Source organism: Ictidomys tridecemlineatus, chromosome 1 (assembly GCF_052094955.1).
Source record: "Ictidomys tridecemlineatus isolate mIctTri1 chromosome 1, mIctTri1.hap1, whole genome shotgun sequence".
Taxonomy (NCBI): domain Eukaryota; kingdom Metazoa; phylum Chordata; class Mammalia; order Rodentia; family Sciuridae; genus Ictidomys; species Ictidomys tridecemlineatus.
Genome location: NC_135477.1, coordinates 125,958,588 through 125,986,069, shown reverse-complemented (window position 1 = coordinate 125,986,069; position 27,482 = coordinate 125,958,588). Strand labels below are relative to the sequence as shown.

Genomic DNA, 27,482 nt, shown 5'->3' with positions numbered 1-27,482 from the left:
AAATATCCTGTATATTTGTCTGAGCAAATTTTTATGAGTATTAAAATTTACCTCAAAATTTTAAACATAAGCCATAATCTTTCTTTAATTTTCATTTTCTGTCTTTAAACATTTACCTGTGAAGTGACAAATGGCCTACAGCTGTGAGAGCAAATGGACATCTCCTCCTCAATTCTGAGAAGGTAAGGCTTATTGCCTGTTGAAAGTTTAAAATTCCTGGAAGTCTTTTCAGATTTAGAAAGTTGTACTTTTTATAGGAATATGAATCAATCAGAGTTCTGGACTGGCAGCACAAATTAAATACAATAATAATCACAAATTAAATATAGTAATAAATAATCCCTGGTACCAGGGATTGAACCCAGGGTGCTTAACCAGGGAGCCATATCTCCAGCCTATTTTATTTTTTATTTTGAGACAGGGTCTCACTAAGTTGTTTAGGTCCTTGCTAAATTGCTGAGGCTGGTCCTAAATTTGTACTCCTCCTGTTTCAGTCTCTTGAATTGCTAGGATTACAGACTTGCGCCACCATGCCCTGGTAAATAAAAGTGAGCAAATAGATAGTTTCATTGAGGGAAGAAGAGGAATATTTACTTGTTATATTATTTGTATTTAAAGTGGCATAAGGTGACAATTCATGACTGGAAGAGATGGAGATAGTGACAAGAAGCATAAAGATCTTAGCATAGTGACTCCCATGAGAACTTTCTCTCTCTCTCTCTCTCTTTTTTTTTTTTTTGATACTAGGGATTGAACTCAAGGGTGCTCAACCACTGAGCCATATCCCCATTTCTTTGTATTTTGTTCTGAGACAAGGTCTTGGTAAGTTGCCGAGGCTGACTTTGAATTTGTGATCCTCCTTCCTCAGGCTCCCAAGTCACTGGGATTACAGGTGTGTGTCACCACACCTGGCAAGATCTTTCTCAGTAACTTGAGAAAGGGATTTAGTGCTTTTTGTTTTTACTCTGACCGCTAAATTAGAAAACAAGATTTTGAAGTTTATGTGATTTCTAGGTGTTACTTAATGCTTTTTCCTAGATAATCTATTATCATTCTCTATGCTGAAAATTGAAAAAAAAACCTGTCACCCCCATTATTGTCAATATTAAGTTGTGTGACCCTTTTATAGGCTACATAGGACTGTAATTAATTAGCATTCTTGAGAGGAGGTTATGCAAACTTCTTGACAGTACCCTCATTTTCCCCTCTAATACCTTTGTGCAGAGAGAAAGGCATCTCCAATTAAAAAAAAAAGTATTATTTATGATTCAAGAGTTTTTTTCTTTTTTGGGGGGGGGTGTACCAGGGATTGAATTCAGGGGCTCTTGGTCACTGAGCCACATCCACAGCCCTATTTTGTATTTTATTTAACGACAGGGTCTGACTGAGTTGCTTAGTGCTTCGCTGTTGCTAAGACTGACTTTGAATTTGTGACGCTCTTGTTTTAGCCTCCCGAGCTGCTGGGATTACAGGTGGGCACTACTGTGCTTGGCCCAAAGTTTTGTGTTCCTGAGGATTAAACCCAGGGCCTTAACCTTGCAAGCATTCTGCTGCAGAACTATATACTCCCAGCCTAGTATTATTTATTTATTATTAGTAAATATTGTATGTGTTGCAACCAATGAATTTTATTATGACCAGTGAAAGGTGTGGCAAAAGAGTATTAGTATCTATGTCTTAAAAGAAACAGGTATAGATTTGAACAAACAGCATATGATATGAACTTTAGTATAAAATGTCATATTTAGCCATTGCTGTAAAAGTAACACGTAATTAAAATATTTATCAGCTTGGTGTGTTGACAAGCACCTGTAAGCCTAGTGCCTTAGGAGGCTGAGGCAGGAGGATCATAAATACAAAGCCAGCTTCAACAACTTAGTGAGGCCCTTGGCAACTTAGTGAGACTCTGTCAAAAAGGTCTGGGATGTGATTCAGTGGTTGAGCACCCCTGGGCTCAATCCTTGGTGCCCTCCCTTACCAAAGATAGTCTGTACATTAGACTTAAAAAAAAAAAAAAAAAAAAGGCTGTTTAGCAACATGAGATGTATTATAGATTTTGTTAGATTAACTTGATTATTGAATTCCTCTTTTCATATGTCAAAGTGGATCCATATATTTTGTAATTGTATTAGGATGTAACCTTTTCTTTGGCTTATCTGAACATTGTTGTATACTGACTTTATTAGAATGATGCTTTATTGTCATGTAGTGGAAAATTGATGTAATATCTGTTCTTCAGTATTAGCAAAGTTTCAATAACAACATAAAACATTTAAAATATTAAAGATTGTCATTCTGTGAACGATACCCTCCTAGATACACTGCCTTAAGGCAGAGCACAACTTGAACCACCAGTTATTGTGACCATAATGACAGGAACCTTCCTAAAATCCTAATTCTTAACCTCTTGAGCTAGTCTATTCTATCCTGAAGGACTCTTGAGTGCTGTACAGCCCTTTCTTATGTACCTAGCTTAAGCATTCTGGTTATAGTGGAATCATTCCACATGTCTAACCAGTTACCTGGGGTGACAAGGATAATGGAAATCAGAGTAGAATGAATGTTGGACTTGAGATCCACTCCTAGCTTTGTCACTAATGAGCTGAATAACTCAAGACAAGTAACTTTATTGGTTCAACTTCAGATTTTTTTCTCTAAAATTCATGTAAAGGGATGGGGTTGTGGCTCAGTGGAATAGCACCTGCCTAGCACATGTGAGCCACTGGGTTCAATCTTCAGTACCACATAAAAGAATAAATAAAGTTAAAAAAAATAAAATTTATGTATTTTTCCTTTTCTGTTTTGAATTCCTTTTTATTTTGTCATGTCCAACTTAGTTAAATTTGATTTGGCTGATTATATTTATGTATGTTGTCATTAATGCCTAATTATTATTATTATTTTTTTAAAGAGATAGAGAGGAGACAGAATTTTTTAATATTTATTTTTTAGTTCTCGGCGGACACAACATCTTTGTTGGTATGTGCTGCTGAGGATCGAATGCGGGCCGCATGCATGCCAGGCGAGCGCGCTACCGCTTGAGCCACATCCCCGGCCCATTAATGCCTAATTATTGACTTTCTATTTCAGATGTCAAAATCCACAGGCAACTTCCTAACTTTGACCCAAGCTGTTGACAAATTTTCAGCTGATGGTGAGTTATGCGTTTTTGTTTTTACTGTTGCACAGAATCTGATTTTCCTTAGACTCCAAAAGACAAGTTAAAATAGGTGTTTTAATTTTTTATCTTTTGCTTTGAACAAAATTTTAAAATATTCGTAATTTTTTTATGGATAAACAACATAAATTATAAGAATTACTGATATAATCCATCCAGGAGCAAACTTCATCTAAAGTTAATTTTCTTTTAAATGAAAGTCATTATAATTGCTGAGATTCAAAACTGGTTTTGTAGAGAACTTGGGCCTATAGGAAGCTTAGATATTTACTCTGTATTTGGTTTTTCATTGAAAGATTTGAATGTGAGAACATTTACTTTTCAGAAATTTTTTTTCCCCGACCTTAGAATTTTTACATTTTACTAGTATTTTGGGAAGAAACAAAATTAGTATTATCTTTAAGGAACCATTCATTTCTATTTAACTACTCCTTGGTCATCGTGATATTTTTTTTGTTGATCATGGCTAGCCCAGTTTGAGTTCTTGATTTCTCTATTGGAACTGAATTATTTCTGTTTCTTAGAATACATTATTTAAAATTGTATTTGCGTTTGGACAAGTAATACATTCATATGGTTCAAAATATAGAAGATCTGAAAAGCATATGCATTAAAAATATACCCTCTTTTATGCCTTAGCTATCCAGTCTTTCTCAGTTGATAAAATCATCAATTTCTTCACATACTGTCTTATACATTGCTAGTGGGAATGCAATGTGTACAGCTCTCTTGGAGGCAATTTTGGCAATTCCTAACAAAGCTTATCTTACCTTTTTTTGCCTTACAGTCCCACTTATATGGATTTGCCCTGGAGCACCTCCTCCAACAATACCAAAAAATGTGTACATTATTGACTGTAGCAGTGTTTGAACTTGTAAAATATTGGAAGCAACCTAAATGTTTTTGTGTAGTAGAGTGAATGAATAAACTGTGCTACCACCACATAATGGATTACTGTATAATTATAAAAAGCAAGGATAAGAAAGATCTCTAAATTAATTTCCAAAATTTGTAGAAAAAACAAACAAACCAAGAAACCCACAAAACAATAACATTAGCTATGCAAAAGAACCATTTAATTAAACAAAATAAAACAAAAAAACTACTATGTGCATCCCTCATGTAGAAAAGTAGGAGATAAATAATATATGTGTCTACTGATTTTAAAACAGTTGTAGAATAGGCCAGGTGTGGTGGTACACATTGTGATCCCAGCAGCTCAGGAGGCTTTGAGGAGGATTGCAAGGTAAAAGCCAGCCTCAGCAATTTAGCAGGGTCCTAAGCAACTTAGCAAGACCTTGTCTCAAAATAAAAATTTAAAAATGGGCTGGGGATGTGGCTCAGTGATTAAGTGTCCCTGGGTCCAGTCCTTGGAGAATGATAAACTAGACACTAGAGAGATTAGTGACCTATGACTATGAGGTAGGTGGGAAACAGGGAAGAATGGGAATTTGCTAGTAAAGATGAAGAAGGAGCTGTACTTCTCTGAGTGTACCTTTTTGTATAACTTTGACTCTTAGAGCCACAATAATGTTTCTTCTTTTTTAAAAAAATACATTTATTTGTAGATGGACACAATACATTTGTACTTTTATTTATTTGTTTTTTATGTGGTGCTGAGGATTGAATCCAGTGTCTCACACATACTAGGCAAGCGCTCTCCCACTGAGCTACAATCCCAGCCCCCATAATAATGTTTCTTGTACCAAAATTATCAAGCACATAATTAAAATCAAAGGATGTGGTGGCAGGGGACTCCAAATGGTGATAAATGTACAAAGCTATATTGCAAATGGAAGCATGATTATAATGAAGGGGATAGGGAAGAACAACTTAACTTTGAAAACAGTATTTTGGTTAAATACAAACACTAAAGAAAGAACTCTACACAAACACCTTAGTTAGTAAGTCTGCTTCTTACTAGAAATAAAAGCACTTATGAAAATGTGTTTACCAAGGTTGAATAAAAAAATAAATGTATTGTGGATGAGAACCTCTTTCTCAGCTTACTTTCAGAAGAAGTTATAAAAAGTAAAAGAGAAAGGCTGAAATAAACCGTGTAATGTTGAATTGAAATTGGCAATATGAGTTTGATTTTTATTTTATTTTTAGATATATAGATACAGAAATAAACATTGATGCTTATGTGCATGTGGGTTAGTATACATACATATATCTTCCTAGTTCTGTCTGCTTGAGTGAGCCTCGGAGTAGTGACACCCAGTAGCAATGAAATGTGTTCAGATCTTAGTTCTAAACACCATTCTCTTACAAAAGGAACGAGAGCTCCTAGGAAAAATGATTGATTTGGTAGGAAAAGTACAAGATGAGTGTGGACCAGCTGCCAAAATAAGGAAGTACTTGCCAGGTGCAGTGTCACACACCTGTAATCCCAGTGGTTTGGGATGCTCAGGCAAGAGGGTCACAAGTTTAAAGCCAGCTTCAGCAACTTAACTAAGGTCCCAAGCAACTTAGTGAGAATCTGTCTCTAAATAAAACATAAAAAAGGGCTGGGGATGTGGCTGTGATTAAGTGCCAGATTCTCACTGGGTTCCATCCTGGTTTTAAAAAAAAGAAAGTAAGGAAGACTTATGAAAGCAGGAAACGTGGGGCTGGGGATGTGGCTCAAGCCGTAGCGCGCTCGCCTAGCATGTGTGCGGCCCGGGTTTGATCCTCAGCACCACATACAAACAAAGATGTGTGTGCGCCGAAAACTAAAAAATAAATAAATATTAAAAATTTCCTGCTTTGTTTGTTTGTTTGTTTGTTTGTTTTCTTCAGTGCTGGGGATTTAATCCGAGGGCCTCATACTTGCTAGGCAAGTATTCTACCACTAGACTATCCTCTGCCCTGAGTGGGGATATGTTGAAAGGACACCAGAGTCAATTTGAAGGAGCTTCCATTAGTACATGCTGTAACAATTTAGGCATCAATAAATAATAATAGTATTGGATTATAACCTAATGGATAAAATAAATATCTCTGGGTCCATACTGATATCTACTAATTATTGAATAAATAAATCAGTGGGGAAGTAAGGAAATCTTTTCCTTTGAAGTCACTTAATGTAGAAATACTGAGTGAACTATAAAAGCACCAGTAGTCAAACACCATGATAATTGTTATAGGGAAGATCCACCAATGGTTGCTAAAATGGATTAAAGTTTCAGAAAAATAGGATATTTGCATATTTTCAGTGTTTCTCATCTCAAGATATTTATTAATCATAAAGGAAAAAATAGTAATTTTATAGTAGAAATGCTTGGTGCATAGCCAAGTGATCAAGGTTAGCAGTAACAGTACTTAAGTCATATCAATATCATCTACCTTCCTGATAGGATACTCAGAGAGGGTACAGCAATTTTTTGTGGTGTTCTTACCAGAGGTTCATAACCTCAGGCTACTCATGAGGAAACATCACACAAAACTAAAATTGAGAGCAGTTTTATTAAATAACTGACATCAAAGCTGTTAATGCCATAAAGGACAAGGGAAGACTAAAAAACTGTCATAGATTTGAAAAGAACAAGGGGAGACACAGCCATGAAATGCAGTGTGAATTTCTGAATTGGTTCTTTTTTTTTTTAATATTTATTTTTTTAGGTGTAGATAGACACAACACAATGCCTTTATTTTTATGTGGTGCTGAGGATTGAACCTGGGTCCCGCCCGTGCTAGGTGAGCGCTCTACTGCTGAGCCACAATCCCAGCCCCTGAATTGGATCTTGAAGTAGAAAAAAAGATCTTAGGGGAAATGGTGGAAAATTTACATAAGTTCTATAATTTGGTTAGTAATATTGTACTAATGTTGACTTCCTGGTTTTGATACTAGAGTTATGTAAGTTGTTGACATTTAGAAAGCTGGGTAAATGATACATATTTATTCTCCACTGATTTTTGTAAATTTTTTAGTTGAGTGTAAAGTTGTTTCAAAGTAAAAAGCTAAAATGTTTTCACCTTGTGTGTGTCAAGAAGTATTTAATGCATATAAAACTTAAGTTTCATGTTCTCGTCTTCCTCCTTTAGGATATAGAAAGTAGCTTTACTGCTCTGTATTTTTCCTTTTTTCACTTAGCAATTCTTATATTGGACTATAGTGAGTTACTTTTTTTTTTTGTAGCAATATAGCATTTCATTGTAGATATGTCTTATAATTTTTAAAAAATTAGGCTTATTGATGGATATTTAATTTTTTTCTTGTATTTTCAAATGAAAGATTTTGCTAATACATGAGAATTGAAAAAATAAAGTTTTATTAGTTGAAAATTGAAACAAAGTAATTTTAGTACTGAGAAATTGAATAAGCATTTGTATACATAGAGCAACAGTGTGTGTTCTCATGCATTAAAAATACCATAATATTTTTTTACTTTTAAATGAGACTGAGATATTGATGGGGAAACCACAAAGAAATGTCTATCCCTAATTCATCATTTTCTTCCTTTGCCTTATTAAAGATCACATTATCTTATTAGCTCAATATGCCTGAGAAGAAGCACATATTAATGCTAAATGTATGTAAATTAATATAGATAGTTCAAATATTTGAACAGCATTAGAGTTCTTTTTTTTTTTTTATTTTTGCTGTTGGTCCAGTACAGTACTTTAAAACAATTGTGATTTCCTTCCTTCCTTCTTTCCTTCCCCTCCCTCCCTCCCTCCCTCCCTCCCTCCCTCCCTCATACATGGGAAGCAAGTGCTCTGCCACTGAGCTACTGCCCCAGTCCCAATTGTTGTTTCTTAATGTGTATGTGGACTTTGTCCAGTGTTATGTGTTGTGTACCTAACTAGAGACATAGTTGATACTCAGTAACCATATTATCAGTTCATTTACTTGATTTCCCCTCACCCTTCTTTCAGGAATGCGCTTGGCTCTGGCTGATGCCGGTGACACTGTTGAAGATGCCAACTTTGTGGAAGCCATGGCAGATGCAGGTATTCTCCGTCTATATACCTGGGTGGAATGGGTAAAAGAAATGGTTGCCAACTGGGACAGCCTAAGAAGTGGTCCTGCCAGTACTTTCAATGATAAAGTCTTTGCAAGGTAATGTATGGGTCCCAAACACTTTTTTTTTTTTTTTTTTAACTTCGTGGTGGTGCATTTTTAAGTTTTCTTTTTTCCCCTAAAAATAAGTTACATAATAATAGTAGGTTCTATTTATTGAAGGCTTGTTTGTGCTAGGTGCTGTGTTAATTACTTTGCATCTTTAGCTTTAGCCTCAAAGCAACTTTATATGGAAAAGATATTATCAACTTTATTTAAGAAACTGAGGCTTAGAAAAATAAACTGTTGCATTAAATACCTTGAAGCTAGTAATTGAAAACTTAGTATATGAACTTGTTTTTCTGTCCTCAAAGCCTGTTCTTATATAACCATTTTCCTATACTGTTTCTGCATGTTAAAAAAATGAGTAAAATGATTTTTTGTTGTCTAGCAGGACAAACAACCAATTGTAAATGCAATAATAGGGATAAAGAGAATTCATGGGAGATGTGTGAATTCTGGGTGTTTTTGAAAAATAAATAGGAGATATACAGGGAGAGGAGAAATCATGTCAAACCATGGAAAGGGTATAATTATAGTTATTTGACTTACAGTATGTGGAGTGCAAAGATAGGCAATGAAAAAGATTGGTGTCACTTTAGGCTAAATAAAGAAGGGCCTGGGCTGAGATTGAAGCTCAGTGGTAGAGCGCTTGCCTAGCATGTGTGAGGTACTGGGTTCGATCCTCAGTACCACAAAAAAACAAAGGTTTATTAAAAAAAAAAAAAAAAAAAAAGGGGCCTGAGGTGGTAAGAAAAAAATTTTCTTCCTAATATTCAGTATCAGTTACTTGAAATGCAGCAGTTAAGGCCTGGCTATGACTTTAATTAAGCTATTTTCATGGGCTTCAAAACAGAGTTTCCATTAAGGAATTTTAAACAAACATTGTTAACTGTGCTATCATAAGCAGGAACCTTAAACGTAAAAGAGGGCAATACTTAATGGTGAATAAACAATAAAGAGACTATAATAATTAGTTTTAAGGAGAACAAAGATGGTTTTGTGTTGAGCAGTTTTAAATGTTTTAGATAGTGTTCTCATTTTATTGCTTATTAGTGTATGCAGCAGCATAAATATACATAAACATATATACTGTGTATATATAAATATATATTTATATGTAAATATATGTATTTGTGTATAATTGTTTTTAAATGCAGTAACTTTTTTTTTCTAATCAACAGTGAAATGAATGCAGGAATTATAAAAACAGATCAAAACTATGAAAAGATGATGTTTAAAGAAGCTTTGAAAACAGGATTTTTTGAGTTTCAGGTATGCTATTCTTTTGGTTTAAAACATGTCATTGTGAATATAGTATGTTTTCCCCTTGCTATAACCTAATTGCATGTTTAAAGTACAGGCTGAAAATCTGGTTAGGAAATTTTTAAATTCACTTGTGATTTTTTAAGTGTTTCTTTGATATTTTTTTTCTTGTATTCATTTAATATAAAGAATTCTGCTCTTATTTGATCCATGAATATTAATAATATTAAATCTAAAAATCAACTTATACTTTGTAGGAAAAGATTTAAAAGCTGATAATAATGAAGGAAAATTTGTAATTGTTATTTTGAAAGCCTATCTTCTGAGGTTTTCCACAAGGTGTCAGTATTTCTTAAAGATTGTCATTTCAAGTGTTTAAGGTAAAAAAGAAAACTTTTCATATTCTTTAGGCAAAGACTGATATAGATTTACTTGCAAATTTTAAAAAGATTAAATGAAATCTTTATAATTATTAATTATGGAATTTTTAAAGAACAAAAGCTTTTAAAAATTGCATTAAATATATTGAAAAATTTTTGTTTTAAAGAAGTGAGGGAAATGGTAAATAATTTTGAATTTTATAGGCTGCGAAAGATAAATACCGTGAATTGGCCATAGAAGGCATGCACAGAGATCTTGTGTTCCGCTTTATTGAAGTTCAAACACTTCTTTTGGCTCCATTCTGTCCGCATTTGTGTGAGCACATCTGGACACTTCTGGGAAAGGTACCTTACAGGTTTAAAATGTCATGAGTGGTTTTGATTTTTGGCCTTATCAGTTGTTGTGATTATAATATTACTTAAGAGAAAAAGCTAAAGAGCTGGCATAGAAGTAGTATATCAGTGTTAAAATGCTTGCACAAGGCTTGGCATGTGCAAGGCCCTGGATTTGATCCCCATTACCACCCCCTAAAAAAAGAGAAAAAAGCTGAAAATGAGTATTTTAAGAATAATACTGGATTCATCATCGTAATTATTACAACATGTTAAAAAATAACTAAACAAAACAATTAAATTGTATATGTGCCTTTATTTGTATATAAATGATACATATATTTTAAAATTGTGATAGTATGTGTTTCACCTAATTCCTATCTGTTAAGAAAAGTTGTAATACATTTGGATGTATTCAGCTATGCATTGTATTATGTTTATTTCAACTGTTGAAAAAAGGTGAAAACATTGAGAAAGATATAAAACAATGGTTTTGAAGTGCTTATAAATCAAAACAGAAGCATATGTTAGCATAAGTTTCTTATCAAATTCTAGGCATATATATATATATGACTGTCTATTCAGCATACTATATTAGCATTCTTACTGTGAAGATAAATTTAATTATTTTTCCCAGACTTGCAGATAGATTGCTGTTTTGATAAACTTTTTTCCAGTCTTAATAACTGGGCTCTTTTTTTTTTTTTTCAGTGCATGAACCATGCAAAAATGTGCTTATGATCTATATACTGAGTAGCCAGAGTTTCAATACTGGATGTATTAATAGAATAAAAACTGGGAGTGTGCATAATTTATATAATAATGGTTAAATTTAAGCAAATTAGCATTGCATAATTTTCTTTGAGAGTGAGCATATGTGTGTGGGTATTAATATGCTTGTACAAATGGATGCTAATTAAGAATGTAGAATCAGACTTCACAGCTTGAATTCTAGGGAACATTAGATCAGGGTCTGTAAAAGTGTGTTATGTGTAGTCAGGTTTGAACTCTGTGCACAGAATTACAGATGGTACCCTTGATATGAAACTGTAAGCAAGAACTGTAAAATAGCTGTGTTGTCAGATCTCACTGAACCTTTCTTTGTTTCTGTTTTTAAAAGCCTGACTCAATTATGAATGCTTCATGGCCAGTGGCGGGTCCTGTGGATGAAGCCTTGATACGTTCCTCACAGTATCTCATGGAAGTAGCACATGACCTTAGACTGCGACTTAAGAACTATATGATGCCAGCTAAAGGAAAGGTGAAGTTTGTTCCTTAAAAGTTATTGATCTGACTTCTTGAGCTGTAGGGGTCTAATTCTGGAAATCTTTGCCTGTACCCGTATGTTGAAGTGTTTCCCAGTTTTTTCTTCTGACAGTTGTAAAGTTTCTGGTCTTATGTGTAGGTCTTTGATCCACTTTTTTTTTTCTTTTAAATTTTTAATTTTTTTTAATAGTTGTAGATGGACAACATGCCTTTTTTTGTTGAGTTTTTTATGCAGTGCTAAGGATTGAACCCATGCTAGGCAAGCTCTTCTGCCACTGAGCTACAGCCCCAGCCCACTTTGGTCCATTTTCAGTTGACTTTTATACAGAGTGTGAGATAAGGATCTAGTTTCTATATATATATATATTTACTTATTTTTTAGTTGTAGTTGGACACAATACCTTTATTTTATTTATTTATTTTTATGTGGTGCTGAGGATTGAACCCAGGGTCTCATATGTGTGAGGCGAGCGCTCTACTGCTGAGCCACAACCTCAGTCCAGATCTAGTTTCATTCTTTTTAAAAATTTTTATTTGTCTTAATTAGTTAGACTTGAGAGTAGAATGCATTTTGACACATTATACATAAATGGAGTATAACTTCTCATTCATCTGGTTGTATGTGATGTAGGGTTACATAGGTCATGTAATCATATATGCACATAGGGTTATAATGTCTGATTCATTCTACTAGCATTTCTACCTTCATGACCCCCCTTCACTTCCCTCTGTCTAGTCCAAAATACCTCTATTTTTCTCTGCCCCTTTATAGTGAATTTGGATCCACATATCAGAGAAAACATTCAGCCTTTACTTCTTTGGCTTATTTTGCTCTGTGTAATATTCTCCAGTTCCATCCATTTACTGGCAAATGCCATAATTCCATTCTTCTTTAAGGCTGAGTAGTATTCCGCGCGCGTGTGTGTGTGTGTGTGTGTGTGTGTGTGTGTGTGTGTGTACACACCATATTTATCCATTCACCTGTTGAAGGGCACCTAAGTTGTTTCTATAGTTTAGCTACTGTGAATTGAACTGCTGTAAATTAATGTGACTGTGTCACTATAGTATGGCTGATTTTAAGTCCTTAGGGTATAAACAGAGGAATGGGTGACTGAGTCAAATGTTGGTTACATTGCAAGTTTTCTTGGGAATCTCCATACTGCGTTCCATAGTGGTTGTGCCAATTTGCAGTCCCACCAGAAATATATGAGTGTACCTTTTCCCCCACATCCTAGTTAGCATTTATTGTTGCTTATATTCTTGATGATTGTTGTTCTGACTGGAGTGAGATGGAATCTCAGTGTAGTTTTTATTTGCATTTCTCTAGTTGCTAGAGATGTTGAATATCATTTTATATATTTGTTGATCAATTGTATTTCTTCTGAGAAGTGCCTGTTCAGTTCCTTTGCCCATTTATTGATTGGGTTTTTAAAATTTTTTAAAATTCTTTTTAATTATACATGGCGTAGAGTATATTTTGACATATTATGCATATGTGGAACATAACATCCCATCCTTTTTTCTTTATTTTTAAAATTTTGTTTAGAGACAGGAGCTGAGTTGCTTAGGGCTTTGCTAAATTGCTGAGATTGGCTTTGAACTTTAAATCCTCCTGCCTCAGCCTCCTTAGTTGCTGGGATTACAGGCATGCACCACCATTCCCAGCTTAACTTCCCATTTTTGTGGTTGTATATGATGTGGAGTTTTACTGGTTATGTATTCATATATGAACATAGGAAATCATTCTCTTTCATGTGGATATATAATTTCCCCATGCCCATTTGCTAAAGAGGCTGTCTTTTCCCCAATGTACATTTTTGACAACTTTATCAAGAATTACATGATTGGAGCTGTGTAGGTTTGTGTTGTTTCTGTTCCATTGCAAAAATCAATAAATGGGATGGCATCAAATTAAAAATCATCTGCACAGCAAGAGAAACAGAGTGAAGAGATAGCCTACAAAATGGGAGAAAATCTTTTCCAGCTACTTGTCTGACAGAGGTTTAATATCCAGTATATGTGAAGAATGTCAGAGCTCAACTCTAATAAAAACAACCCAATCAAAACTGAGCAAATGAGCCAAGTGCTGTGGTACATGCCTATAATCCCAGTAGATTGGGAGGCTGAGGCAGGAATATCACAAATTTGAGGCCAGTCTTAGCAATCTTTCTCAAAAAATAAAAAAAGAATTCTGGAGGAAGCTCAGTGGTAAAATGCCTCTAGGTTCAACCTTATACTCCCTCCGCCCACAAAAGACTAAAACTTGTATTGCTATATTCACTGCTAATACAGTTCTGTAGTGTGTATATTCATACATGGTAAAGGCAGTGGTAGTGTGCATCTAGGGAGTGGGTGTTCTCAGTTTTGATTTATATAAAAGCCAATGAAAGCTTTTTCCTTTGCTTCTACTATGTAGAAGACTGACAAGCAACCACCTCAGAGGCCCTCACATTGCACCATCTATGTGGCGAAGAACTATCCACCTTGGCAGCATACAACTCTGTTGGTTTTGCGTAACCACTTTGAGGTGAGGCTCTTAGTAGACTCCCCCCCCCCTCCCCCAGTGTCGTGTCCTGCTTATGTTGTTTTTGTTTTTAGGATGTTAGCAGTGTCTGGGAGAAAGATGACAGGTAGCTTTGTTCAAGTCCATCCAGATTGGGATCATTTCTTTGTTATCCTTGGTAATTCATAAATGAATTCTGAGGGAAAGCTGCTATTATTTTCATCATTTCTAAAAGTTGGATAAAAATAGATTTAGTTGAATGTAATCAAAAGGTGAGGGTTTTTCATATATGTGGTTAAAATTATGGAGCAAAAGGACAGAGTTTGTCTTTTGACTTTGTTGTGACTTAAAAGGTTGGATTCAAGCCTTAACCTTGTTATATTTGAAGTAAATTGAAGCTTCATTCTTCCAAACTTGAAAAGAAAATGTTTTAATTTGATAATAGAAAGGAAAGGTTTAGATGTTTTTGGGAAGTATCTTTGCAATATGATGGTTTTATATAAAGTAAATTCAAAGTTTATACTTAGTTTTAAATTTTCTAAAGGAAAAAAAAATTCCTTATTCTTTTACATTCAAAGAATAGGGAACATAGTGTATCTTGTATAATTTGTACTGTTTTACTCAGGTAACCAATACAGTTTTTAGTAGACACAAACCATTAAGGTGCCCTTAAGAAAGAGCCTGAACAAAATAGGGATTATGGTGAAAATGAAGTGATGACAAAAAAGAAATCCATAGCTCTGATTTCCAGATCTTTTTTTTCTTTTTAATATTTTTTTTTTAGTTGTAAATGGACCTTTATTTTATGTATTTATATGCAGTGCTGAGAATCGAATTCAGGGCCTCATACATGCAATATAAATATATATATATTTAGTTGTAATTGGACACGATAGCTTTATTTCACTTATTTATTATGTGGTGCTGAGGATCGAGCCCAGGGTCCTGCATGTGTGAGGCAGGCGCTTTACTGCTAAGTCATAATCTCAGCCCCTGAGTTCTGTTTTTTAAATGACCAATTTTGTTTGTATGTATGTATGTATGTATGTATGTATGTACGTACGTACGTATGTATATATCCGGGATTGAACTCGGGGTACTCAGCCACTGAGCCACATCCCCAGCTCTATTTTTGTATTTTATTTAGAGACACTGTCTTACTGAGTTGCTAAGCAACTGGCTTTTGCTGAGGCTGGCTTTGAACTTGCGATCCTCCTGTCTCAGCCTCCTGAGCCGCTGGGATTACTGGCATGTGCCATTACTTCTGGCCCTGATTTCCAGATCTTTACTGGAATTTTGCCAAACTACTTAGTTAATTAAGAAATACTCAGAAAAGCTGCTTTGGCATTTGTAAAATTTGATGGAGTGAAAAGCCTTTTTTTACACCTTGTGAATCTATTTTTATGGATATTTGTATCTTTGGTTGTGGGTAATAGAAATGGAAGATAGACTTGCAGATTTTGAATTATGGCAAGTAAGAGATAAACACTACTTTGAAAATGAAATTGTAACTCAGTGGATTGATACATTCAAACCAGCAAATCAGAGGACTAGTGGAAGAATCAAATATAGTAGTATATGGTATCTCAGGTATTTAAAAAAGGCATCGCCTCAGTTCTTTCAGAAATTAAATATTTATTTTGTATTCTTTGACTAGATATTGTTTTGAAACAACATCATTTTTTGGCATTATCAGCTTCTTTTTAAAGTTTCGTTTTCATCCAAAAGAACTAAATTTCATCTTAATTTGTAATCAAGAGTGTTGTTATGTTAAATATGGCACCTTTTTGGTGATGTAAGGAAGAGGAGTGTTTCCCATCCTCTTTTTTCTTTCATATTTTCAGAGAAATACATTGACAAGTGGAGAAAATATTTTTTCCCCATGAATTTTAGTAAAGGTTAGAATTAAATGGAAATAAGTTCCTCGAAATCTTTGTATATGTTTCTTTTAATTTAGATTCATTCCCAGCCCTTGACTTTTACAACTCGTAAAAAAATAAGTTGCCCAAAACTCTGTAAAGGCCACCTGCTTTATTTCTCACTAAATTGAAGGAGCCATTGATGTTTATGGAAGTGATTTAGATTTAGTCAGCACATTTCGGACTGGTGCATATTAGTAATGTATGATAATATGTGTTAATTTTTAATAAACAGAACTGACAAGATATTTAAATTTTTTTTGTAGTTGTAGATGGATAGCATGTCTTTATTTTATTTATTTCATTTTTTATTTTTTTTAATGTGGTGCTAAGGATTGAGCCCAGTGCCTCACACATGCAAGTGCTCTGCCACTGAGCTAGAGCCCCAGCCCCCAAATGACAATATTTTTAACATGTTGGTAACTAGGAATTCTTTCTTTTCACATTGGTAATAACAATTTATTTAAAAGCACTCAAAAGCAGACATTATATAAATCTTTATGTTGTTTAGTTTTTCATTTTAATATGACTAATGAAATGAGGATAAAGAACTTTATAAGACTATATTCTGTTCTTACTAGATAGGAACTAATGTTACAATCCTGGAGTTGCTATTATTGTAAGAAAGACTAAATATTCAGTGCCGTACACTTGGTTTTCTCCTTTAAACTAAGAAAATGTATCTTCTAAATTGAGTTGAAAACTCCTTTCTGCATTGTTCATTCAGCCTTCACTTTGCCATGATGTTGAGGGCTGCAAATATGCTCTGTTCTAATAGACTGGTAGAGCCACCATTTTGTGTCTGACTTACTTCTTCATATTCCTCTCTTCCCTTTCCAATTTTAGACCAATGGTGGAAAATTGCCTGATAACAAAGTCATTGCTAATGAACTAGGTAATTTGCCAGAATTGAAGAAATACATGAAGAAAGTGATGCCGTTTGTTGCCATGATTAAGGTAAGCTGTGGACCTTTCGCAACTGGGACACTGGAGTAATGCTTAGGCAGGATAGCAGAGGGACAGAGAAAAGCTTTGGGCAAAGTTTCTCTCCCTGTGCTCCCCTTTCCTACCTCCTCAAAATCTGCTAAAATAGCACTTTTCAATCAATGGTAGTAAGAAATGAGCTATCAGATTTTGGGTTTACCTGAGGGATTGCTGAATATGTGAAAATATGTATTATGGAAGAAAAATTGGTTTAGAATTGCTGAACTAAATTATTCCCTTCCTATGCTTCCTTCTCTTGTTTTCAGTTTGAGGGGGAAACGTTCTGTTTTTACTAGATCCTATTACTGGGACCAAGATTTTACATTTGTGTGGTTGTAGGTTAGAGTAAACTTTGGTTATAGTAATTGGACCAAGGATTCTCAACAATGACTCTAGATAATTTGGGCCAGATAGTTTTTTGTTGTGAAGAGTTGGCTTCTTTAGGATTTCATTTAGCTTTAAAGAAGCACTGTCAGACTGTTTGCATGGTGTATATATTTTAAATAATATTGGTGATTTGCCCTATAAATTATCCCATCCCCCACCCCCTCTGCCCCGCATACTGGGGATTGAACATATGTTCCCAACCCTTATTATTTTTATCTTGAGATAGGTCTCACTGAGTTGCCAAGTCTGTCCTCAAACTTGGCATCCTCTTCCCTCAATCTCTTTTGTAGGTGGGATTACAGATGAACAAACTCAAATTTCATCTTTTTTTCAGGGACCCACTTCTGCATAACTAACACATTCCTGACTGTAGGGGTATTAATTTATAGCAAATGGTAAACTAAAGTATTGGATAGTAGGAATAATGTCAGGTCACTATCATGTAAGTGCAATGTGTTCTAGACATTTATATCTGTGCTTGTGAATTTGGATCATGAAGGTTACACTTTGTACAACAAATATTTAATTTAGAGTTACGAATTTTGGGGGGTGCTGGGGTTGTGGCCCAGTGGTAGAACACTTGCCTGGCATGTGTGAGGCACTTGGGTTCTATTCTCAGCACCACATCTAAATAAATAAATAAAATAAAGGTCCATCAATGACTAAAAAAGATTGTTTATTATATAGTATGAATTTTTTCTTTCTTTAAAGTTTATGGGAATATTTTCAAGATTTTTTTGTTTGGTATCTTGGAAGATTTAAAAAAAAATTTTGTTTTTGATTACCTGTAGGGATATTTTTCATATATTTGTGTGATTCCAAGAGCCCAAGGCGTTTTGTTTAATTGTTGAAATGTAAAGATTTTTTTTTTTTTTAAAAACAGGCATGTGCTGCGCCGTGCCTGGCGGGGCGGGGGGGGGGATTTATATAATTTTATTTTTAGTACTAATGGACACAATGCCTTTATTTTCTTTCTTTATTTTTTTATGTGGTTCTGAGGATCAAATCCAGTGCCTCACACATGGTAGGCAAGTGTTCTACCACTGAGCCCCAGCCCCAGCCCCTCGAAATGTAAAAGTTTTATCAATTGAAAGAAAAATGATTGCTTTGAAGGATGTAAATCAGTGTCTTTCTAATGCAATTTTATTTTTCAAAAACATTTTGAATATTAGGAAAATGTGGAGAAGATGGGGCCTCGTGTTCTAGATTTGCAATTGGAATTTGATGAACAGACGGTGCTTATGGAGAATATAGTATATCTGACTAATTCCCTTGAGGTAAGAGGGCTAGGGATTGTAGTTACTAATAAACTATAGTAGCCATGACCTAGTTTTTGAATTTTATAATAAGCCTTTTTATAAACTTCACCTTCTATGTTTAGAATTTTTGCCAATTATATTCAGTCAAATATTTGGAGGGTAAGAGAATGAGAAGGCTATAAAATTTTCAGAAAGAATAATAATGAGCTATCATCATGTTTCATTTATCAGTTATCCTGTGTGTAAAAACTATGTCTAGATTTTCTCCATAGTTTTTTTTTTTTTGATACTAGGGATTGAACCCAGGGGCGCTTAACCACTGAGCAACATTCCCCAGCCCTTTTTATATTTTATTTTGAGACAGGGTCTCACTAGGTTGTTGAGGCTGGCTTTGCATTTGAGATTCTCCTACCTCAGCCTCCCAAGTTGCTGGAATTATAGGTGTGCACTACCACACCCAGCCCAAATTGTTTTTAAGAAAACAAGAGACCTTATATTTAAATGCCCACAAAGTCTCTTTTTACAGAACACTGTAAATTGTTTTCCTCCTCTCTCAGTTCAACTTAGGATTCACATAATCTGTGGTTTATGATTTGTTATCAATCATAACTACATATATATATTCTGAAAATGCTTTCTCTCAAACAGCTTAGGCAGAAGGGAAAATAATTTGCTTCAGAAAACTAACTGTTAGAGACTCAAAGTGGTTCCAGTGATAATTTTTTTACAAGTCAAAAAAATGATGCAGATTTAGAGTTTCAGTAAAATTGTTTCATACAGAGATGGAAGAAAGTTATTCTAAATAAACATTTAATTTTATTATTGTTTTTATTTTTTTGTTGGTGAAGATTGAGCTTAGGTCTTTACACATGCTAAACATTTGCTCTTTAACACTGAGCTACTTCTCCAACCCTTGAACCTTTTATTTTATTTTTTGGTATTGGGGGTTGAACTTAGGGGTGCTTTGCCACTCATCTATGCCCAGCCCTTTTTAAAATTTTTAGTTTGAGACATTATCTTGTGCAGTTGCTGAGGGTCTTGCTAAGTTGCTAAGGCTGGCCTCATACTCGCAGTCCCCCTGCTTCAGCCTCCTGAGTTGTTGGGATTATAGGAATGTACCTTCTTGTCTGTCTTAAGTATTTTATTTTAAATGAGTTAATGAAGTTGAATATTAACATATTTTCATGTATATGTATTTGTAATCGTTCACATGTATTTCTGAATTTGTCTAAGCTTTATATATATATTTTATATATAAATATTTTTTATATATATATATATATATATATTAGTGTAGTTAGATGCAATAACTTAGTAACTTTATTTTATCCATTCACATGTGGTGCTGAGGGCCGAACCCAGGGCTCCATATGTGCCAGGATAGCACTCTGCCGCTGAGCTACAACCCCAGCACCCCCTGAGTATAAGCTTTTTCTCCTGATTTCCTTTTTCTTCTATGTGCCATATAGATGCCAGAATTCATTATAGGAAATGATAAATATGACTTGATTAAGAATATTCTGAGACATCTAAGATGAGGGTTAAATAACTGATCACAGATTTTATTTAATGTTTATTTGGAAAATAATAAAATTGCACAGCCCATTTCATGTTAAGTGGGAAACCTAGTTGTGCTCTTGATGAAATGAGGTGGTGATTAATTTCAATCATATTAAGTGATACTAATGACTTCCATTTTTTCCCCTCTATTTAGCTAGAACATATAGAAGTCAAGTTTGCCTCTGAAGCAGAAGATAAAGTCAGGGAAGACTGTTGTCCTGGGAAACCACTTAATGTTTTTAGAACAGAAGTAAGTTGAAGGAATCTTATTGAACCATTGCATTTTAGAGCTAGAAGAGACCTTAGAGGTCATTACATCTAAGCCCATCATTTTAAAGATGGAATGAAGAATGGTCCAGAGAAATTACGTGATGATTTGTTCCAGGTCACAGTTAGAAATGGAACTAAAGTTGAGGTCTCCTAATTCCCTGGTCATAACAGTAGTTACTTTTCCTCACTTTACTCTTTATGGATGGTATCCGATCTTATTTGAGGTTTTAAAAATAATAAAAATGATATGAGTTTCAGAATCCGGTGTTTATTAAAAACAATATAGTAGTAATTTAAATGTCAGACTTTTTTAAATAGTGAAAAAGAGCTTTTCAAACTTCAGATAAATCTTAATTTGATTGTTATTCCAGGCATTTTGTTTTTTGGTATAAACCACATCAGTACATCATCTTGTTATGCTAGAATTGCGTCCTCCTCCCCCCTTTTTTATATTTTGTTTATCATTGGTAAAATAAAAGGTCTTGAGGTTTTAGAGATTCTATTTATTTGGCCTCCAAGAATCCATTCAGATTGGCAACACTTGGCGAAGTCCAGTGTACTACAACTGAGTATACATGATGCCCTTTATATCTTGATAAACAGAGGACTTAGATGTGTTACTTTTTCCACATTTAATTGAAAACTTTGCAAACAGAAAAACCCTGTTTTGAAAGAATAATTTTCATAATCCTGGAAACCTCTGGAATTTATCTTTGTATAATGATACTCTTATTACATTCAGATGTGGTAGTTTTCAAAAAGGCAATTCTTTGGGCCTTGGAGATAGATAAAAATGAGTTTACTTCATGCTACTACCAAGTATTCCATTAAGCTACTGTGTATTTAAGTCTTTTACTGTTGAAATAATAAACAGAGTCCCTGTGAGAGGTAGAATGATCTAGAACTGTGTTTAATCCTTGCCCTGTCACTACCTCTGTGACTTTGGGCTACTCAGTCTTTCTGTTTCTTGGCTTCTCATTTGTGAATAAGAGTTGAAAGAACCACCTCTCAGGATATAGAACTATTCTAAAAAAAATTTAGTACAATACATGATGTATAGAAGCTTAACAAATGGTGGTAGTTGTGGAAGAGAAAATAATTATTACTTTTGTCTATTGATATTGATATTTGTAGTTGTAGTCATTTTTATCTAGGTGTCTGCTTATAAGCATGGTTTTTCATTTGAGTAGTCTTAGTCAAGGTTTTAGAATATCAGAATTAGGTCTATCTTTCACTGAGTTGAAAGTGTAGCAGAGTTTCCCCTTTCCTTAGCAGTATTCAGGTTTGATTTCCTCTAACAGTCATTCACTCTTTGTTTTCTTAGCCTGGTGTGCAGATTTCCCTGGTAAATCCCCAGCCATCCAATGGTCACTTCTCAACCAAAATTGAAATCAGACAAGGAGATAACTGTGATTCTATAATCAGGCGTTTAATGAAAATGGACCGAGGAATTAAAGGTAAATGGCTTCCCTGAAACTTCACTTTTTGGCAGAAACTTATGAATTTGATTAGTTTTAAGCAGATGGGAGAAAGAAAAGTAACTGACTTGCTTATGGATAGCTGTGTAATACAGAGTGTTGAACCCAGAATCAAGAAACATTCTTTTTAGGACTCTGGGGTTAGATACTAGTTTAGTGACTTTGTCATCTAAATGTGATTTTTAGCAAAATGAGGAAACAGGGTTAGATAATTTTTCAAGATTCCATCTAGCTCTAGAATTGTAACAACTCATTTCTGTTTGTCAGAGGTAATTTAGGATAAAGAATAGACACCTTTAATATTCTCAACTAACCCCTCCAGCTGGGTCTGTTCTTGGGGAAGGGAGGAAGATAAACAGAATAAAAGTTCTCGAGGGCCTGCCATTTGTTAGGCATTTAATCCTTTCACAGTCCTATAACATAGATGATATCATTGCCCCCTTTCTATAGATAACAAAATGAAAGCTCAGAAACACTAAGTAACTTGAAAAGTTTGTTCATCTAGTAAATCTTGGAGGTGGAATTCAAACTTGAGTTTGTTTAACTCCAAAGTTCATATTCTTTCTTCCAAATTATGTGCCTACAAGTAAAATAATAATATCAATTTCTGATCAAGGTCTTCTGTGATTAGATTCAGTGTAGTGATTTTTGACTTCCTTTTTTCATCACCTAGCCAATCCTGGGCAGAGTGTGAAGGGAGTTAGTCTGTCTATATGGTTTTCTTTCTGAATTATGAAGTAAAATTAATATCGAGTCTCTATTTTGCATGTTCTCTCCTTTTTATTTTATTTATTGTTTGTTCTTTTTTTAAAATTTGGGGTGCTGAGAATTGAATCCAGGGCTTTGTATATGCTAGGCAAGCACTGACCACTCAACTACACTGCCAGTCCTCCGTTTTTTATTTTGTTGTGTGTGTGTGTGTATGTTGCTGGGAATTGAACCCAGGGCCTTGTGCATGTGAGGCAAGCATTCTACCAACTGAGCTATATCCCCAGCCCTTCTCTTTTCTTTTTGAGAGCAATCAGAAATGGGTTAAGCCATTTCCTATCAGTATAAAAAATTTTCTAATGATTTACAAATACAAGACAATGACTTTTAAGAACTACAAGTGGTAAATTTATATATGCACAAATTAAACATATAGCACACACAAAAAAAGATGAGATTATTTCCAGCTCTGGTAATCAAGGATGAATATATGGAGAAAATATTTTTTTGGATGTGCCTTAAAAATTATATATGTGATGGTGAGGGGAAAGGTATATCAGGAGGAGGAAAGTACCAACTGTGTGTTTACTCTGTATGGATCATCATCACTAGGTATATATTAGGGCTAGGGATTTTATTGTTTATAGACATATTTTTAACATTTTAATAATTTTTAAGTATACAGTTCAGTGGCATTGAATATATTCTTATTGCTGTGTAACTCACCAACATTCATCTCCAGAATTTTTCGTCTTCCTCATCTGACTGAAACCCTTTACCTACTAAAATGAATTCCCTATTATGCCTCCTTCTAGTCTCTGGTAACCACTGTTTACTTTCTTCCTCTGTGTATTTGATTATTCCAGGTATCTCATGAATGGAATCATATAATATTTGTATTTTAATCTTTTGATTGGATTTATTGGGTGTATTTTATTTATAAACTTTTTCTTACTATTTTTAAGAGATGGTGATCTCACTATGTTCCCCAGGCCCGCTCTAACCTCCTGGGCTCAAGTGATTTTCCTCTGTTGACCTCTTGAGTAGTCAGGACTACAGGCATGTATCACTGTACCCAGCAACATTCACTCTTTTTGTGTTTAGCTTATTTTACTTTACTAAATGTTTTCAAGATTCATCCATGTTGTTATAGACATTTATTTTGCTACCTTAGGAAACTAGATAAAATAGAATGGTAGCTCAGTCATTTAGAATGTGTAGGCTATAAGAAGCAGAACTTGAACATTTATAGAAATATGAATATGTAAGAAGCCATTTTGTGACTTGTCATTTTTGTATTGCAAGTATTCAGTCATGAGGGGATTTCATAATAAGAAGAGACGTTAGCTTTGAAGAACACTTTAGTGTTTTTTTTTTTTTGGTACTGAGGATTGAACTCAGGGGTACTCAACTACTGAGCCACATCCCCTGCTCAATTTTGCATTTTCTTTAGAGACAGGATCTCACTAAGTTGCTTAGCCTCTCACTTTTGCTAAGGCTGGCTTTGAACTTGAGAACCTCCTGCCTCAGCCTCCTGTGCTGCTGGGATTATAAGCATGCACCACTGTGCCTGGTAACTTTAGTGTCTTTTAAAGAAAATAGGTATTTTTATGGACTCACTGGGTAGGATTGACATAAGGTTGTAACCCATGAGAGGATGCATTCCTATATTGAAATTGCATATGCTTAGGTGTATCACTGAATAGGTTCTTCAGAGGAGAGGATGCATTCCTATATTGAAATTGCATATGCTTAGGTGTATCACTGAATAGGTTCTTCAGAGTTGTACAGACATGTGTTTCTTATCTCTTGTCTTTTCTCATGGAGCCTTTGGCATAATTCTTGTATTCTTTGTCATAGTGGCTGTGAATAGTATGATGATAGTGTTTTAAGTTTGGTGTTGGTAACTGTTGTAAATTTTAGAAAACAGAAACATTAGGGGGAGTTTGAAATTGATATTCCTGTAAGTATTTACCGAAGAGATCTAACCTTGATACTTTTCCAGAAGCCCTCAGGATACTTTGATACCTTTGGGGGCTGAGTGTATCGAGTATATGAGATGGAGAAGAAGTTAAATTCAATAACATAGTTCTTAGTCTGTCTGCTGCAATAGCCAGCAACTTGTCCAATTACTGCCAATTGTATTGAAGGTGATTATGATCTAGGACCAGTAGGAACTACACTAAATCCATCATTTCACTCCACAAAGGCCATTGAGCAACTATTTGATGATAATGACTTTAAATCATTCACAACCCATGCCACAAGTGAACTAATAAGTTGGAGGTGAAAGACTCCATTTCACATTATCAATCCCTAGGGACTTTCAGTCACTCTCATCTTTTCTCTAAGTGCCTTAAATCTTATAGTTTTAGACTTAAATTTCAACATTTTCAATAAGAGAAGTCTGGGATAAGAAAAGATAGTAGAACCACAAAGAAAGCACCAAGAATTTATTGGCATTAATGAACTACATGGTGAAACATCAAAGTAAATGTGTTTTGTCACTTAGAAGCCTAATTGAGTATTAAGGTTTATTTGAAATAGTTTGAATTAGAATTTCTAGAAGTGAAGAGGGAAGATTGTTTCAGAGAGAGAGAGAAGAGAGATTTGAAGATATGCAGTAGAAAAAGGCCTTATATATAAAATCTGCTGGTAAGACTTATCACTTCTTCTATAGTAAAATATTTGGTACCACTGATGTACAGTATGAATTGCAATGGTTGTGAAAATGATTTGTATTCTCCCAAATAAGATCATGACTGTCTTAAAGATTGTACCTGCTGCTTAGGACTTGTGCTATGTCTGAGTATAGGTTGTATGGTCTCTGCAGAGGCTCTCCAAAGACTCTCCAGCAGAGTTTGCTTTCATGGTAGGTAGTTGTTCTGTAAGCCCCAAGATTTCTTGTCTAAACTTGTGGTTCTTCAGTTTTTGTTTCCTAAAAATAACAGAATGCCTGGATAACTTTTATTCCAGATATCAACACCAGCTGCATTAATGTCTCCTTTTATCTCTTATCCCTCTCATACTAAGCTTCATACTCTCAAGATGACATGAGTGAGTGTAGCTTACAGACCACCCAGCAGTCTGTTTTAGAAAGGGGTGGATGTAATTCAGAAAATAATTTCTGTTTCTTTGGATGAGGTTAAGTATAACTAGGCATGTTCCACTTAGAATGAGATATAAACCCAGAATCATCATTAGTATTCATTTATAATATTTTTCTGTCATGTAAAACAAAGTCATTTGGGGATGGCGATATAGCTCATTGGTAGAGTGCTTGCCTCACATTAACAAGGCCCTGGGTTTAATCCCCAGGACCACCCCCCCCAAAAAAAAAAAGTCATTTGTTCTTGGGAGGTCTCCAGATTGCTTGAGGAAATTTCTTTAAGGCTCAGTTGTTGGCAGGATTGTTAGATCATAATTTTTTTCATGAAAAAAGTGCTTTTTTTTATTGCCAGAAGCCATCTTATCAGCTTGCACAAGAGCATATCAAAAAAATCTCAAGCAGAGTAGGATTGAAACTCATCTTGAAATTTGAAATTTTAAAAGCTTTGCTTTTTCCTTCTGCTTTGCCACTTCTCTGCTTGTCTCATCAACTTGTTAATACAAACATTTTGATCTTTTGAGCAAAGCAAGAAATGGATAATGCCATTTCTTATAGTAGTAATTATTTCTCCAAATGTAGCTCTAAGGAAAGCTATAACTCTTGCAAATTTAATGCATTGCAGGAAACACAACAAGAAATAAAGAAGTTTTAGACTTTTTGATTTTTTTTTTTTTTTTTTTTTTTTTTGGTAATGCTGGGGATTGAACCCAGGGCCTTGTGCATGCAAGGCAATCACTTTACCTACTGAGCTATATCCCTAGCTCTAGACTTTTTGATATTTTGAGACATATAAAAAGTGATTTAAAGATTATATAAGTTAATGCTCAAAAATACACTGTTTTTTCTTTAGGTTGTCATTCCAGGAGATATGCTGTGTAGATTGTCTGACAATCCTTGATCTGACTAAAAAGCTGAAAGGGGGTGAAGATTTAATAGATTTCAGCTGTGCTCCTGAGATTAGATCCTAAAATTTAAATATCTGACGAAAATATTTTTGTTTAGATATAACAATGGGTGTGTTTTAATTTGAATTATCAGTCTCACTCGTGAGTTCAAGTCATTACTATAATTAAATGTTCATATTGATAATCTCTTCTGCTACAGACCTTTCCAAAGTGAAACTGATGAGATTTGATGATCCACTGTTGGGACCTCGTCGAGTTCCTATCCTGGGAAAAGAGCACACTGAGAAGACACCCATTTCTGAGCATGCTGTTTTCCATGTGGACCTCATGAGCAAGAAAATTCATCTCACTGAAAATGGGCTACAGGCAGACATTGGCGATACAATTATTTATCTGGTTCATTGAACTCATGAAAATTGAAGATTTACCGTAGTTTCTAGGTATACTACTACTCTTAGATCCTTAGGCTAAGCCTAAATAAATTTTATTTCTAACCATTAAATCTGTATGTAATCACAAGTCATCTTTGATTCATGGACCTAATAAATTTTGTGCTATGCTATGTTATTTTTTTGAACAAATTATTGTCAGAAGTTTCTAGTCCTCAACACAAAAGTGTCAATATGCGTATTTTATGAGGTGTACTTTTATACTGTTTTTGAAGGTTTAGAATATCACACAGCTTTTTATAATATATCAATTTAAGGAGTTAGCTATCTTATTTAAAAAGAAAAAATAAGACAGCCAGTTCTATTTAAGAAAGGAATTCTCATGATTTAAAAGAGTAAAAAGAATATTTTCATTTAACTATGATCACTAAATATTTCATGTAAAGAACAAATAGGTTCTGTATTTTTAAAAACTTTTAAAAACTTTAATATAGCCAGTTAACAATCAATCACATTTTTTTTTTCAGGGCTAATAGCAGTAGTT

At 34.5% G+C, this 27,482-nt stretch overlaps 1 protein-coding gene across 1 annotated transcript in view; it reads left to right on the top strand.

Moving 5' to 3' along the window:
- The window catches only part of Lars1 (leucyl-tRNA synthetase 1), a 68,570-nt gene extending 41,454 nt beyond the window's left edge, over positions 1–27,116 (top strand). The window contains exons 21-32 of the mRNA XM_005324207.4: positions 125–182; positions 3,091–3,154; positions 8,039–8,222; positions 9,407–9,497; positions 10,073–10,213; positions 11,322–11,462; positions 13,884–13,994; positions 16,736–16,846; positions 18,433–18,537; positions 20,234–20,329; positions 21,674–21,806; positions 26,749–27,116. Of these exons, the coding sequence (XP_005324264.1) occupies positions 125–182; positions 3,091–3,154; positions 8,039–8,222; positions 9,407–9,497; positions 10,073–10,213; positions 11,322–11,462; positions 13,884–13,994; positions 16,736–16,846; positions 18,433–18,537; positions 20,234–20,329; positions 21,674–21,806; positions 26,749–26,954 (1,441 nt within the window). The 3' untranslated portion in view covers positions 26,955–27,116. The remainder of the gene's footprint in view (positions 1–124; positions 183–3,090; positions 3,155–8,038; positions 8,223–9,406; positions 9,498–10,072; positions 10,214–11,321; positions 11,463–13,883; positions 13,995–16,735; positions 16,847–18,432; positions 18,538–20,233; positions 20,330–21,673; positions 21,807–26,748) is intronic.
- The last annotated feature ends 366 nt before the right edge of the window (positions 27,117–27,482 follow it).